Source organism: Haliotis cracherodii, unplaced genomic scaffold (assembly GCF_022045235.1).
Source record: "Haliotis cracherodii isolate W230 unplaced genomic scaffold, xgHalCrac1.p SCAF_8, whole genome shotgun sequence".
In the NCBI taxonomy this organism is placed as follows: Eukaryota; Metazoa; Mollusca; class Gastropoda; order Lepetellida; family Haliotidae; genus Haliotis; species Haliotis cracherodii.
The window spans coordinates 54,584,534-54,601,177 of NW_027266341.1; the positions used below are offsets into that span (position 1 = coordinate 54,584,534).

Below are 16,644 nucleotides of genomic sequence, written 5' to 3' on the forward strand. Positions count from 1 at the left end.
AATGCAGAGGGTTTATATGGTCAGCGATCCCATTTACCGGTAATTACAATTTTTTTACCGGTAAAATTAGGCTTGGACCGTTAATTCATGTAACTGCCAGTCCTTGTGGACCGGCAAATAAAATACTATTATAAATCTTTGATGTTGAATAAAATTTTTCGAGCAAAGTCAGCTTGTCTGTTACCATCAGGGTTTCCCCTTGACTATTTCTAGGTTAAATATCTGTAGCAACCTCGTCTGAAAATAGTTTAAAAAAAAGAAGAAAAATGTGACTGAAGTTTTTATTATGACATATAGAATTAAAACCAAATCTGACTTAGAAAATTGACAATGGAGGCGCTTCTTAAAACCATACATATTATGTGAAATTGCTGGGTTTTGTGTAAAATAATCTGTAATATATACAAGAAAATACAAACTGTCAGGTAAATTTTCTGGCTTTGTGGAACACTTATTAAGACTATGTACAGATTGGGCAAGGAGATAAGAAGGGGCCACTTATTGGACAGGGTGCTTAATACTGCAAATACGGTAGATGGAAGTGACAGCAGTTGGTATTTGTTGCATATGTACGGTACAGTAAGGTAATAACAGAAATGACTTCACATACTTTGTAGGTAAATGTTCCCCAGAGCCTCATTTACAGCTCTCTCTGGGGCACGGGTGGCCAGTCGTCTAACACGCTGCAACTCACTGTGCAGAGTTGCATCCCCTTGACCTATGATTGTGGGTTTGAATCCCGGTTCGCCCCGATTATGTTTTTAGGTTTGTCAGCACCATACCCGTGCTCGTGGGTTTCACCAAAATGGTAAACGTCTGAGACATGCATCACTTGAGGATTTCCTCCCACGTTAAGCTGACACGCCATGATATAACTGGAATACTGTTAAAAGCGGCATTTAACCCAACTCACTCTCTCATTAACAGCTCTCTGATCCATTTCATGAAGAGATCTTAGCACCATGACTATCATATGCTAAAATAGACTTCTGACAGTCATAGCGTTGTTTTACCATTTTTGCTTGATTTGATGTAAAGAATTTAACTCAAGTTGTGTCTAGTATTATCTTTTGATTTTAACATAAGTGGTTTTTACTTTTGGATATGTGACTGGGTGAAGTTTTTGTGGTGTTGTAGATGTTGTTTGTTGTTACTCCTTGGCTTGAGGCGATAATGGAAAGAAAGCAACAACATGGATGTGCAGCTGCTAACCTCAATTTGACCTTAGAAAAATAAATTGTTTGCTTTCTTTGCTGGTTGATCAGCAGCCAGGTGATTACAGCTAATTGATAAGCAGTTGGTCTATTGAGTGGTCTTGGGTAGCCATTGAAAGCATGCCCATATTGTATCAATTTCGAGAAATATGCTTGTCGATCCCGATATGTTTGTTGTCAGTGCAATTGTATCATTTAGTAATTGCCTTCCACCAACTCCATATGTATACAGTCAGGCACCTGCTCCAAGTGTAGGGAGGTATGCCAGTTATCCAGGTGGCTTGGATGTATACCAGACATTGACCCCTGGGTCTGTCTAAGTCATCCATTAATTGTCAGGTGTATTTCAGATGCATCTCCCTCATGGAAAGTGTCTGGTTGGACCACCACCATTGGCCATTGGTCTGGAAGCTAGGGACACTACTTCACAATGAATAGTTTTACTTACATTGGCCGTTGGTCTGGAGGCTAGGGGCACTACTTCACAATGATCAGTTTTACTTACATTGGCCGTTGGTCTGGAGGCAAGGGACACTACTTCACAATGATCAGTTTTACTAACATTGGCTTCCACGGAGGGATACCCTGTGGACAGGTCAGAACAGGTCACCTCCTTGCTGTAAGAGCTAGAATGAGGATCGGATGGTCACAATGATCAATCTCACATACACTGGCTTTCGCTGGCCACCCAATCACCACTTTAGTTGTCACTTCACATTTTTCCTAAGGGTATAAAAAGCATTGACAAATATCAAGGAAGTGTTGCGAAAAGGCTATATTTAACAAGAAAATATCATAATACCCTTCTACTGGTAAAAAGTGAAAGTGAAATAAGATTAAAGATGTAGACTTCCATACAGTGGACGTTTCATCATCATACAGTGTCGAAAAGTTGTTCTTTAAGTTTCTGGGCAGTGGGCTAGCCTAGTGGTTAAAGTGTTTGCTCGTCACGACAAAGGCCCAGATTCGATTCCCCAAATGGGTACAATGTGTGAAGCCCATTTCTGGTGTCCCACCACCGTGATGGAATATTGCTAAAAGCGGCGTAAAAAATCATACTCACTCACTCATTTCTTACAGTTTCTTATTTTACTGAGTGGACTTAGTTTTGAAGCCCTACATGCTTGATACACGATCTATGGAGGATTATACAGAATATCAGTGATAATAGTGACATTTTCCATGTGTCGCATGTTCAAAGGTCATCAACTTTATCGAGCAAATAGTGTCAATTGTCTGAGTGTCTATTCAACTGCGATCCACTTAAGATATGTGTCTCGTGAATTACACAGCCTTTGTTGTCAGGCTATATCGGTCACACCTTATCAAAGGCAACAATGCTGAGGACTGACCCTATTAAGTGGAATATGTCTACTGAGTGATTGTCATAGGTTTGGGAGTTTCAAGTGGTCATTTGAATGATTGACAACATTTGTCTACAATGTGGATATGTTGGACAAATAAGTGAGCAGATTAAAGAAGGTGTACAATGTGTGAAGCCCGTTCTGGTGTTCCCCTTCTTGAAGTTGCTGGAATATTGCTAAACGGGACTTAAAACTCACTCACTCATTTTTATTCAGAAAGTAACATATTCATGGCAGATGTCAAATGTTGAATTGTTAGGAACATTGTCATTTGAGTCTTTGAATGGCATTAGGAAGTGAAGCATGTAGAAGAGAGAGAATTTATGGATGTCAACTTCTATATTAGGAGGAACAAAACGTTTCTGACTATATGCTTACTCATTCACATGAAAGGGTAGCCATGTGGTTAAAGCATTCGCTTGTCATGCCAAAGACCTGGGTTTGGTTCCCCACATGGGTACAATGTGTGAAGCCCATTTATGCGTCCTCCATCGTGATATTGCTGGAATATTGCTAAAAGCTGCGTGAAACCATACTCACTCACTCATATTGATGAAGGAGTAAACATATACTCCGAAACCTTGTGTTTCTCACCATGAATAAGTTGACAACCATTAATTCTCTCTCTTATTCGCATTTGCGTATAAAATTGTGGAAAATTGTGTATTTTTAATTGCTCCCAGTTAGCCATTCTGGCTTATAAATACCAGCCTCAATATATTGTAGTAGTGTATCTTAGTGGCTCAGTGTGTGCACAAGCTCCAGAAGCTGTGGTCAAACATGTTGATTTGTTGCCATTGACACAGTCACGGAGAACGGTGAGTGCGGACGGCCTAATGGGGTCAATTAGTGTCGGTCAAGGGGGATTAGGGATGTGACAGGTGTGTAGATTGGTTAGTGCTCGGAGAGGTAAACTGGTCAGTCATGATGGTGTTATGTTTGTCAATATTGAGAGATGACCCTACTGGTTCAGTTGATGGTCTTGGTTCAGTGTTATGACTGAAATTTTGTGGGAACTTTGGGATATTCTTGGGGACTCGGGGTCAGTATTAAAGTTCTTTCAAAACTTGAAGAAAGAAAAGAAGCTTACATTGTCACATACAATCTTTTCAAATAAGGGAGAGAGAAAAACAACAGATTTACGATCAAAGTAGAGACAGCTTATGGATAACTTCTTTATTTACTGTAAAGGCGATGTTTCCGTATAGATCCTTATACCATTGTCAGGCAAGGCTGAAACGTCACCTTTACAGTAAATAAAGAAACTTGTTATCCATGAATTGTCTCGTCTTTGTCATCCGTCAACTTCTAAATAATGCCCATCAAACAATTCAGATTTATCGTCTTCTCTTTGTAATATCAATTTTAGCTCAAAGTTGTAAATAAGAATATATGGAAACAAATTATTTAATGTGTATAAAATGACTACTTTTGTCAGGTACAAATAGATGTCATTTCACAGTGACTATGTAGAACACGTCAACCCTGTTTCTGAATGTATTGTAGGCTAGCAGTGTGATTCTTTTGACCTATTTAACAATTATTAATGGAGTGGGATGTAAAGAGCCTGATGTGCTTGCCCACCTACACATTTACATCAAAGACGAGGATGATGTCACTGAACAGGATACAGGCACACCACCTGCTTCCTCGCTGAATCACAGGCGGGTCGGGTCGGGTCGGGTCCATGTACCAAGTGTCATTGTGACTTGTCTCTGTCTATATACAGTATCAGTTTCCACTGTCAGCTTGGACGCGACATCCAGTAGTTACACGAGTGACGGTGTGCGTGACTAGCTGCTAGTCATGTGTAGCAGGGAAGTGCCTCAGGCTGTTTGTTATAGGTGAGGGAGGTCGACAGTCTGATAGAACTGACAGAGTTGTGTCCCTTTTTCTGAGAAGCAGGTGTATTTTATGAGGGCTTCAGAATGTTTTTGCTATGTCATAACTGTGAGGTTTATGAGCTATGTGGCATTTTACAACCAAATGGAGGAATTAAAATTGAAAGTGAGTGTTTTGATAAGTAAAATACTTTAAATATTTTGTTGTGTCCCTTTGTCTGAGAAGCAGGTGTATTTAATGAGTGCTTCAGAATGTTTTTGCTATGTCATAACTGTGAGGTTTATGAGCTATGTGGCATTTTACAACCAAATGGAGGTATTTAAATTGAAAGTGGGTGTTTTGATAAGTAAAATAATTTAAATATTTTTATTTCATAATTTGAAACTAAAACTGAAGTCAAAACTAAAAGTCTGAAAAGAATTATGATATAAAAAGAATGATAAAGATTTGTTAATAATCATAATGTATGACACAATCCAGTCCATTAAACCCATAGGCATTCCGGATTGGAATTAGTCTCTAGCAACCTTTGCTGGTTGCAACCTTATAGATTTGGTGGTCAGGCATGGTGACTGTCAATGGACGATGGCATAGATCATTGCTGATCACTGGATCAGTGGATTATCTGGTCCTTAATTGATTGGAATATTGCTGAGTGCGACGATAAACAACAAACACACACACAGAACCTGTATCCTCGTTTTCAGCATGTAAGTGAGCGAGTACATGTCAGTGTACCAGGCAGACAAATGAGGACATTCCTTGATGATTGTTTTTCTGTGTTTCAGTGCAAGCATGGACTCCGGCCTCACTGCATCACCAACATATCAGAATCTGTTCTCAGCTCGCCGACCACCTCCTCCCCCGCCGCCACGGTCACCGAGCCCAGTTGAGCAGCCACCCGCCTTGCCACCTAGAAACTACAGACGGCACTCCGAAGGCCGCGTGCTCAGTAAACGCACTGCAGCAGTGGATCAGGATCACTCCCAGAAAGAGGATGACAACATCGACCGATCAAAGAGGGACTTTGGTGACTTGAAACGACAGTTTGAAAGTTCTCCACGAGAAGATGCATACATTGAGAGATTGCGAATGGAATCAAGACGAAGGATGTCAGCTCAGCCAATGACAATTCAGTATACAAAAACAACAATCAACTACCCAACAACAATAAAGCGCGACCCCTTGATTGCTCAGGAAGCAACATCGCCCTCTAAGGAGCAGTCTATGATTGACATCAGGAACTTGGTTGAGGAAAGCAACAAGGAAAACTCCGCCCCTACCCAGCAGGTTGCCGTGACAACGTCCAAGAACAGCCGTGAGAGGACTCTGTCAGACATACCACCACCATCGCCACCAAAAATTTCAGACTCAGAGATCCCTTCCGATGGAGAAGAGTTACCTCCCCCTCCTCCAGATCTCCTTAGCAAAGAAGAGGAGGAAGAAAACCATGATAGGTAAGTCAATTTAGCTTCATCAACCAGTGAACAATGGCTTATGTGTTGGTGCTGTTCACCATTTTCTGTACAATTACACCGCCATTTTATGTCGTTTTTACAAACATTAAAACTTCTTAAAAACAAAACAGTGCAGTTTGGGTATAGATAATTATCATACCATTGTACATAAATATACACCAAATAATGTACTTTGTACAGTCAACTATGAATCAGTTTGTACTCAAAGGACAGAGGGCAAATCAGTCCAATGGTGTAGGCTAAAGGAACCATCCCTTGGCTGCAGAATGTATGCTTGTCATGGATTGGAATCCATGATTTACCCCCATTTACCCCCATTTCCACCATTTACCCCCATTTACCTTCATTTACCCCCATTTACCCCATTTACCCTCATTTACCCCCATTTATTTGTATGTAACCTTATTTACCCCTGTTTACCCTCATCTACCCCTATTTACCCTCATTTATCCTTGGTTTGTCAGACACAGGAGTGCTCATGGTATCAACAGAGTGGTAAACGTCTCTGGCCTGAAATGCACTCAAGTGTTTGTAAAAATTAGCAAATCATGGTGCCATTTGTACAAACTGATCTTTGCGCTATGGTGACTCCCATACCTTAACATAGACTTATGACTGTCATAGTGCTAAGGTTGAGTTGACTATCAGAACGTAATTTTTAGCAATCATGGATAATTATTCTTCGTTTCTGAGAACCCCCGAATATGTTTGGTTAATCAGATGGCATCAAATGTCAGTGACATTCCTCTGCTATTTGCCATGAAATTCAGCTAAATGGTATGTATTATATATATTTACCCCTGAGTGAGATGACATCTAAATGAACCTGATTCAGTGATGAAAGGGAATGAACATACAATGACATTAATCTGTGCCATCATAATGGTGTCGTCTTGATATATACCACTAAAAGAAAGTTAAGGACCACCTATTATAGTTAATCTGTCGTGGCATGGTAACACAAAACAATGTCATGACGCTTAGAATTTGATTGGTTGATATGTGAACGTTGACCTCTCTGATATTACTTTTAATTTAGTCATTCATTCCTAAGAATTCCTAGAAATGTAACCAAGAATGGATACCTTATAATGTAGGTTTATTCACTGAAACAAAATTAGTTTACATCATGCATTTGCTTAGATACATAAGTTCATATATAAAACTGAATGCTCTTTGTGGAATAATTTGTTCTGTCCCTTGCAGAAGCTCAGTACAGGTAAACATTATTCCTCTCAGGAAATGATTTGAAAAGGAAGCTCATTTTATATTATATGATATTATATGAGTCTTCATGTCATACCATGTTTTTGACGCGAGTGTCCAAATTCTGCTATTTCCCGATCGAGAGCCTGAATACATACATAGTATGACAGTAACAGGGTATATAATGTTCTATTCATTACTGGAGAAGATGTCTACACACACAGACAAATTTTAGTGTTTACTTATAAGGACAGCAGGTCGCAACAGCAGTGGAACCACAATTTGTTGACTGACGTCAACAATCTTCATCTATGACGTTGTTTCTAGTGTGAGATCATTCCGACCTCACATCACAATAAGATTTGAATGACGTCCGGATGTCGGAAACAATACACTCTTGTGTCGTGACGGGATATGACCCTAGAGCACATATGATTTTTACGAACCCCGATACGTTTGCCCTTGTAGGTTAATAAATCCAATTTTTAGTATTACACAATACACTATGAATTACTGGCCCATCTTATTCCAATGATATGGGGTAATAAGTGACCAGTGATCTGTTAGGTGTGCGTTGTTCCCTCCCTTAGTTACCAGGATCTGCTGATCATTGTGCAAGTCCCTGTTTCACCCTGCTTATTATCTCCTTAGTGTGTCAGTATCATACCTATGCTCTTGAGTTACACCAACATGGTACAAGTGTAGGATCTGTGACACTTGGACTTTTCTTTCACATTAAGCAAAAAGCAACAATAAGCCTGAAATAATTATCAAATTGGTGCTGGTCCCAATTCACTCACTCAAGGACATAAGTAGTCTGTCATACAGATGCTGAAACAAATATATCCAATACAGCCCAAGCAAGTCTATAATGTTTGGCAAGTCTAGATTGCTGCAGTATCAGGAAAATCTTAAAATGAAGAGTCTCTGACGTTTTATTATATTTTTATTGAGATAATTTAACAACTGTTTTTCTCTCTAAGATATGTTCATCTCAGAGATGAGAGGTTAGTCTAGGACATAACTACTAAAAGAACTACAAACACTGTGTCAAGGGAAGCAACTCCTGTTGGCTTGCTGCAAGTGTAACATTATCTATGTGATTGTAAGTGAACAGCAAGCCCTGTTGTGGCGGCATGTGAGAGATAGGGAGAGTTGATGTTGAGTTGGGAGGGGCAGTGTGTGAGATGTAATAAGGAAATATTGAGCATGTAGTCAAGGGCAATATCGTGAGCAGGATGGGGTGTGTGTCGGCTGGCTGCTGATGTTGATTCATTGGCTGTGTAAACACAACACAACCATTGCTTTAACCAGCTGCTCTCACTAGAACTACATCCAAGATACTATCATAATCTTTATTTAGATTCCAGTACATCACCCAACTCACCTCCCAACATATCGTGGTGCAGGGGGCATCCAGCCAGGCCAAGTAGATGCCTGATTGGCCTGTGACAACATTCACAAGTTTGTCAGTTTGTCAGAGTAATTGGAAAGTCTATCTCAACCTCCCCTTCTGATACAAGCAGGAAAGCAAACACTTTCTTTTCTCACGTTTGTTTGAAGGGGTGTTGGGTGCCAACTGTGGGTAAACTTTAAAAAGCGCATCGGTCCTTTCACGTACACGCCAACACATATTAGTCATCGAAATGATTATTAGCTTTTGGAAAAAAGAAATATCTTTTAGCAACTGGGTATCAATTTCGGAATATGTAATTGGAGCGGGCTGCTTACCTGCCTCCCCTATGCACCTGATGGCCTCTCCCAGGTAGCATGTTGGCCTGCTCCCTCTGTCTCTGATGCAGTAACATGGATGTCACTCGTAGTAGTTGACTTGCAAGCAGGACTAGCAGCGGTATCAGTTACCCAACTCGACTGCTCCGACCAGTGTTCACGCCTGTCACAGACCTTGCCTGAGAGTTCGAGAACTTCTGGAAGACAGTTTCTCTCCTTTCGTTTGGGGAGCAGACGCAGGACTGTTACCTGTCAGGGAATATCATGGGATTAGCAAGGAGTGAAATGTTTTGATGGCGACAGAGAACAGTTTCGAGAAGATGAGGAATATGGATATAGTTTAGTTTCTTTGAAGGAGATGTAGATGAGCTGTTGCCTATGACCGACAATTCTATTTCTCCCATTTGCATACAGAACCAATGGTGATGTATGCTTTCCAGCGATGGGGGCTCAAGTAAGTTATCTTCTCACTGTTTCATAACCTCGTACTAAACAGCAGGTCTTATCAGGTATAAGCAGGTGCACTGCAGTTGTGTGTAGGTCTTGGGACCCAATGTATATTACTGTGGATGTTTGCTGTGGCTTTTTGGAATTCAAATACAGAAGGTGTAAAGTTTGAAATGGAGATTTAAATACATTTGCAAATCATGATTCATTGTAAAGAAATTATCGTGATTCATTGACATTTTTTGTAAGAAAGTAGGTCAACATTTATCATTGTAATGGATGTTGTACTGTTTCCCTTAAGGGTTACTGGATTGGTTACTGAAGATTTATAAAGATTTTTGAATTTTGACACCATCTTAATTTTATCAGTGTCACAAATCTTTGGACATTCTGACTGCCAAGCAATATCATAACATCATTTGTAGTCATAACTAGAGCATCTGAGCTATAAGCCATTTTATTTCATGTGTTTGATTAAAGGGTGCAGATCGTAGCCATGGTGAATAAAAAAAATAAGCCTTGCCGTTGTAATGTGTACATTTATAATTGTGAACAATATTTGGTTGCATGGAGCTTAGATTTCATTACATACACTCCCTAGAATCACCCTGTCTGACTGTCTTGAATACAGGTACCTTAAATGGAAAATGAAATATTCTATTGATTTATAATCTGTTAATGAACAATGTCCACAATGATATTGTTCTCAGTTTTGGGGCAACAGCTGAGTCTGGTCAAACATAAAGGCTCCCATTGACAATTGTTTGTAAGTTCATAAATTAGTTGTAGAATCAATCATGTAGATTGATCACTGTGGCTCTCGGTCGTGTCCTATTTACACTACAGCAGCCTGTGCCAGTGTCAGTTTCAGTAATGTGATGTGGCAGTTGTTAACTATGACATACAAGGAAGTATGCTACAACACTGTGTGCATCATAGTGAATCGGTGAGAACTGTCTGGGAAAGACAACTGATACTAGGTAAAGAAAGAAATATGAAATTTTGAAAGGACTTCAAAGAAGAGCATATATCTATTTTTAAAGAATATTGATAGGTAGATCAAGAAGAGGTCATGGAGGTTTTTTTCTCCTTCCCCCACCTGCACCTCAAACCCCAAACTAGTCCTGAACCATGACTGTGGAATATATTTATTTTATGAAAAAATAATAATCTAAAAACGCATACAAAAACACGTCTAGCCAGCCCATCAGCATGAGGAATTTTTTTTTATTTTTAGAGTCAAGAAGGATATTGTGTAATATAAGATTTCAGAGACTAAATGTTAGTCTAACCCCAAACCCATGTCCCTTGAAACTATTTCATCTTTTCTCCACCAGAATAAAATAAACCATTGAGAAATTAAAATCTGGATACCACCTACCCGAAATCCCACACTCTAAACCCTGTTTATGAAATATTTATTATGTTTTCTGTTAAAGGATAGGACCTGTGTAGATCTGGGGTAGAATAGGTCTTCCGCAAGAGCAACTAACGGGATCGGGTGGTCATGACCTGGCTTGCTGACCTGGTTGATGCGTGTCATCGTGTCCCAATTGCGTGGATCAGTGCTCATGATATCAATCTCTGGATTGTCTGGTCCAGACTCGATAATTTCCAGACCGCCGTCATATAGCTGGAATATTGCTGAGTGCGGCGTTAAACAACAAACCAACCTTTCATCATACCACTGGTGTGGTTCTAGCAAAGACTAAGAACAAAGAAACAAACAAACAATGTTAAAGGAGAGATGAATGTTGGTGTATATCAATGTATCTAACAGTAGCATCTATACTATTTGTGTATACACCAGGGAAGTCTGGCATTATGACCTTTGTTGTACTGTGTTGTACAGTGTTGTACTGTGTTGTACTGTGTTGAGCGTGGTTGTTGAGAACATGACACTGCTGGTTCTCCACCTGATACTGTCCTGGGAGAATGGTTTATTGGTTCTGGTCAGGCCATGTTCCTGTGTGGTGGTGGAGGTGGTGGTGAGAGTTGTCAGGTTTTCTTGTCACATGGGCAGGGGTATGTCAAGCTGGTGACACGTAACTGACCTCTGACTCACACTTCAATTCAGCTTGACCCCTTAAATCAGATTGATTTCTTATGGGGTCACTCAATTCTGCTGCCTTTTTGGGATCAATAAGAGGGCATGGGTTGATTTGAAATTTTCACATATAACATGATTTTATCTTATGAAACACACTTTTCACCATTCAACATTGTGGTATTCAGCGCTGCAGACCGAATTACTGTAAATGGTAAACTATATAGAACATCTTGAAACCTTGATGTTAGCCCCCCAAAATTGTTACTTTATTTTGGGAAAAGATTTATTAAGAGTAGCATATAATTTCAAAATTACTGAACACAGATTTCTGGATCATTCCCAAAACTGTTAAAAATGAAATCTTATGTTTGTTTGTTGCCAAAAAAAAAAATGATATGAGCATAAAGCATGTTGAAACTTTAAAAGACTTTTAGGTAGGTATTGCCTGCAATGTGAAAGATTGTTTGACCGTCATACAAATAAAAGACATTTGACCATGGTTGCTGTTCAAAACTGAATGATTTTTTTTTTGGTGGATTAAGAGCATAAGCATGGAGGTCATATTGCTACAGCCAGTTCCTGGGCTGGGGGAGTGTTGAGATTCCCCAGTGGTGGGACGAGAATAGCACTGGCCTGTTAATCACCCTATGTTGACACTGTAGATCTTGGCCTATTGGGGCTTGGGAAACAGAGACAACTAAGAAAATAAAGTCTTTCCTTGGAATGTACCCCTGCATATACATGGAGGCAGTGCTATGTATGCTACGGCATATCTAAAGAAGATGCAGTACCAGATGTTGCTGCATCCATCAGTGATGCAGTTCATGCTGCTGCTGCATGATATCTTGAGTCATACCACATGGTTGCCACTAGTGTAGGTAGTTCAGCTGGGTAGGGATGTATACAGAATGTGTCATACTTACGCTTCAAAAACTTTTATTGCAAACAATATGTTTGCTATGTAGTGTGTGTCATACTTACCCTACAAAACCTTTATTATAAACAATAGTCGTTGGTTAAGGATGCTATATAGAATGTGTCATACCACAGGAATATGCAACTAATATTCAATACTAAACTCGCAGACTCGTCTGTAGATTTTGTTTAGAATATTATTCATGGTTCTGTGGTCACACTAACCCTACAAAACTTAATGGCAAACCATGTAACTAATATTCTAGGCTAAACTCAAAGACTATAAGTACAGTTTAGAATATTAGTTAATTCCTCCTGTGGTCACACTAACCCTACAAAAACCTAATTGCAAACAATAGTATTGGCCCAAAGGATGTATTGAAAGTTTTCATTTGTGCAAATATTTTAGTTGACTAGTTCATGCTTCATGGGGGGGTGGTGGAGGGGGGTGCGTGGTTGGTTGGGTATCCGAGTGGTTAAAGTGTTTGGTCGTCATGCCGATTTCTAGTGTCCCCCTCCGTGACAGACAGTAAGAGTACACAGATGCCTTTAACAGTTATTTAAAAAGGTAATACAAAATATAATGCCTCTTGCACTACATTTAGAAAAAATATATTACTATTTAATAATAAATTTAGTGTTAAGGGATTAAAATGTTCCATTTTGGGCAAATATTTCAAAATTCTTGTAAGCATGGACAGACTACCATTTTAATTTGTATGTAGATATGTCCCAGTGAATTTCAACACTAAGTAGTATTTTACATCAAGTGTTCTCAGTATGTTAACAGTAATATTCCCTCCAGCAGATATATATCCTTTATCTCGGCTTTATGCCTAGACATAACCAGGTCAGAGTAGGCATTTTACATTAGTAGTATGACCCAGGGTCAGAGAGTCCATCAGGGATAAAGTTAGTCAAAGAACTCTATGGATTTGTCGTATGGATAACTACTTTCCTTATGAACAGAAAAAACACCCGTAAAAAATTAGAACTATAAATGCAAGACCAGCCGCTTCGTGATGGTTTACTGAGTGAGGGTTAGCTAGCATTGCAGCTGTCCCTTGTACAGCTGTGTAGGAGGGATGTGTTCCCCTCTCATCCTTCATGCTACACACTCAGGCGGACAAAATATAAAGTATGTTTGGTTTCCTGAATGACCCTTGTCTAGACCTGCCCCTCCGACCCTAGAACTTTTTGTGTGTTTTGAGTTGCATATCTTTTATCACTATTCTGGTATTGTCATTATTTTATGCTACTAGCGTAATTTTTTATGCTGTATAATAGGTGAACCAGTCATTATCTTCATTTGAAATATAAAACAGCAACACCAGAGAATAACCAGTCGATTTACGTATTTACAGATTCTGTTTGGCGTAAAAAGGCGAAATAGCGATGAAATTATATATTGGATCGCTGAAAATCAGTGATCTCAGCAATCTCTTACTCACATTCTGCAAATATGCTTTTTTAAAGCAAAAAGGTGAAATTAACTGTTAAACCTTAAACAACGTAACCTGTTTTGGGATGTGCTGATATAGGTAACATATTTTTTGAGGGTCTCATCTAGTGCCATCATGCAGTCTGAGAGCTGTCTCAGATTACATTCAACTTCTGTTCCGCCATGCCGTTATCTGTGACCATGCTTCAAACAGTACCCTCTTTTATCCCTATCTTCCATCATATCACAGTTGCTGTGGGATACGGCGCTATATCTACCGATTTCTAGTGTATATGTTTATAGCAGTCTCAGGCATTGTGTTTCTCACCACTTTATGAGATGGCAGATGCCGTGTTATCAGGGGATCATTCTGGGAATTCTGTAGACAAGATTCAACAGTTATGTCTTTCAGTTATCGGTGTGTATCTGATCTAGATTTAATTAGCTGAGTAGTAACATTTAAACCAAGCATTACAAGTATGTAAGTCTGTCATGCAGACCCTGAAACAAATATATCCAGTACAGCCCATGCAAGTCTGTAATGTTTGGCAAGTCTATATTACTGTAGTGTCACGAAAAGAGTCTCTGGCTCCTTTTTAAATATTTTTTTAATGATAATTTAATTGTATTTTATATATTCATTTCAGAGATGGGATGTTAGTCTACAAGTATGTGTGTGTCTGTAGTCCTGTTGGTTATTTTGGGGAGTGTTTACTGCGATTGTATACGGCACATCTCGGTGTTGGAAACATAAGATCCGTTGTAGCGCATCTTTGACTGGCCATTTTCCAGTTGTTTGTATGAAGAGCCTTGTATCATTTATGATCACTTCACACAATTTCAGTGTTAAAACATCTTGTGTTCTACTTGGTCTCTGACGACGAGTAATTGCACTGAACATATTTCGGCCTCGTGTCTTCTTCAGATGAATATATTCCTGTCTTCCTGTAACAATCTCAGGCTCGAGAGGCATTGAAGAAATGGCACTAATGAATTTGGCACGTGAAGAAAGTATCAATGGCTGGTTGACGAGTTAACAGCAAGTTCTCATCTTCTTGATTGGTGATTTGTCAGGTTGGAGTCACGGTACCTCTATTTCTTGGCTAGAGAAAGGGTAGATCTGTCTCCCCATATCCCAACTGAGAGTCTCTCACCTATATACATGGTTTACCTGACACAGTGCTGCCACTTTGAATAATGAATTATGAATGATGGTTGGTAAACTTGTCAACCTCTGCTGCACCATCGGCATTGTTTCCTGCTCTTCTTATTCCCATGGCGATCACAGCATCAGCGTTCATGAATGGAGTCTTTATTATTATAGTACAGCACCATGACTGTGGAATTCATATTTTTAGGTATTTTTTTTAATGAAAGCCTAAGCAAGTCTAGATCAAACTAAACAAGTCTTAGTAAGTTTGCTTGATTCCACATAGAAGAGGAAAGGTTCTTTCGAAGAAATAAATAAAAATATTTTAAAGACATGTTTTCATTGACTAAGTGTTAGTCTATCTTTATTATACCACTTCGCGAACTTTTGAGTATGCAAAGATAGTGAATATTTTATCAGAATATTTCCCATTTGGCGTCGCAATGTCTCAGAAATTGGCTTAATTTTTTCAGCCTACTTTTCTTCAGTTTACATTTGATGAAATGCCAGCAGTAATGAGAAAGTATGAAATCACAGAATTTATTTGATAGAAGTATATAAAAAAATTTCATTTGACCCCTCACCCTTTCCCAGAAATTGGCATTATTTTGAGGTCTACTTTTCTGCAGTTTACATTTGATGAAATGCCAGTGGTAATCGGAAAAGAGGGAATGATATAAGTTATTTTCGTAGTATATCATCATGAATGTGATATCTCTATGGAGGATGCTTCTTGTCTGTCTGGCTGGGATCACCGTCAGACCCCTACCTCTGCAGCAACAGGTTGGGTGTACACTGATAACCTAAAAGGGGCCTTCTCAAACTCCTACCAACTTAAAGTCACAAAAGTTTAAATTAAAAAATTATTTCCTCTTAATCAGATACATTGATTGGAATGGTAATGAGATCCATATCACTTCTGTGTATATGATGGATCTAGATACAAGATATTTTATTGCACATGTTTCATGTAGATACAGTGATGATACAATAAAAGTCAGGATAACAATACAACGTACCAATACAAGTACAATCATTTTGTTATGGCCTAAGATTATCTGTAAGTATTTCAGATTTGTTTGAAGATATATATTGTAGCAGATTGGTTCTAGGTTACCCAGTTTATCATTTGAAAAGGGGCCGTCGGGTAGCCGTCTCGACATGGGTACAATGTGTGAAGCCCATTTCTGGTGTCCCCCGCCATGATATTGCTAAAAAAGCGGCGTAAAACAATACTCACTCTCTTTTATTTGAAATAATAGTGTGTTACCCAGTTCATTATTTGAAAAAAATGTAGGAATTCTTTCTCTGTATGTTGATATATGGTCCCTGTCATTGAGAGTGTTGAAATACTAAGAACACACTTAAGGCGCTATCTTAAAGAATTCTGCACACTTGATATGCAGTGTATAAATTGTGTATAAATTCTATAAACGGCTCCTTTTTCATATTGTGTTTATGTAACTTGTTGTAATTAGCTATCTTGTGATGCCATGTGTGGGAGCTGCTGGGAACTGAGGTAGCCTTGATCCAAGGCTGTACTGAAAGATAAGTCCATGGATGTGTCGTAATTCTATCCTCCTAATAGGCAAGTCTAGACATATGGACAGTAAGGACTCCAGTCTCTTATTGGGACAACTTGTTCTTATTATTTACATAATCTAGAAATTATGATTTAAGGTAATGATTATATGATAATAATTTTGGAGACCTGTGCGAGTCTAGGATGGAGGCTGCAGGGGCCGATACGGAGCAAGTGGGGATGGGGAGCTTCTGCCTCCTGCTGTTACTGCATGCTGGAGATTG

The 16,644-nt window shown here is 39.2% G+C and overlaps 1 protein-coding gene across 4 annotated transcripts in view; it reads left to right on the top strand.

The window, feature by feature from the left end:
- The window catches only part of LOC139449916 (uncharacterized), a 219,076-nt gene that overhangs the window by 174,730 nt on the left and 27,702 nt on the right, over positions 1-16,644 (top strand). For all 4 annotated transcript variants that reach the window (XM_071231523.1, XM_071231524.1, XM_071231525.1 and 1 more), the window contains one exon: positions 5,209-5,877. In XM_071231523.1, coding sequence (XP_071087624.1) covers positions 5,209-5,877 — 669 coding nt within the window. The remainder of the gene's footprint in view (positions 1-5,208; positions 5,878-16,644) is intronic.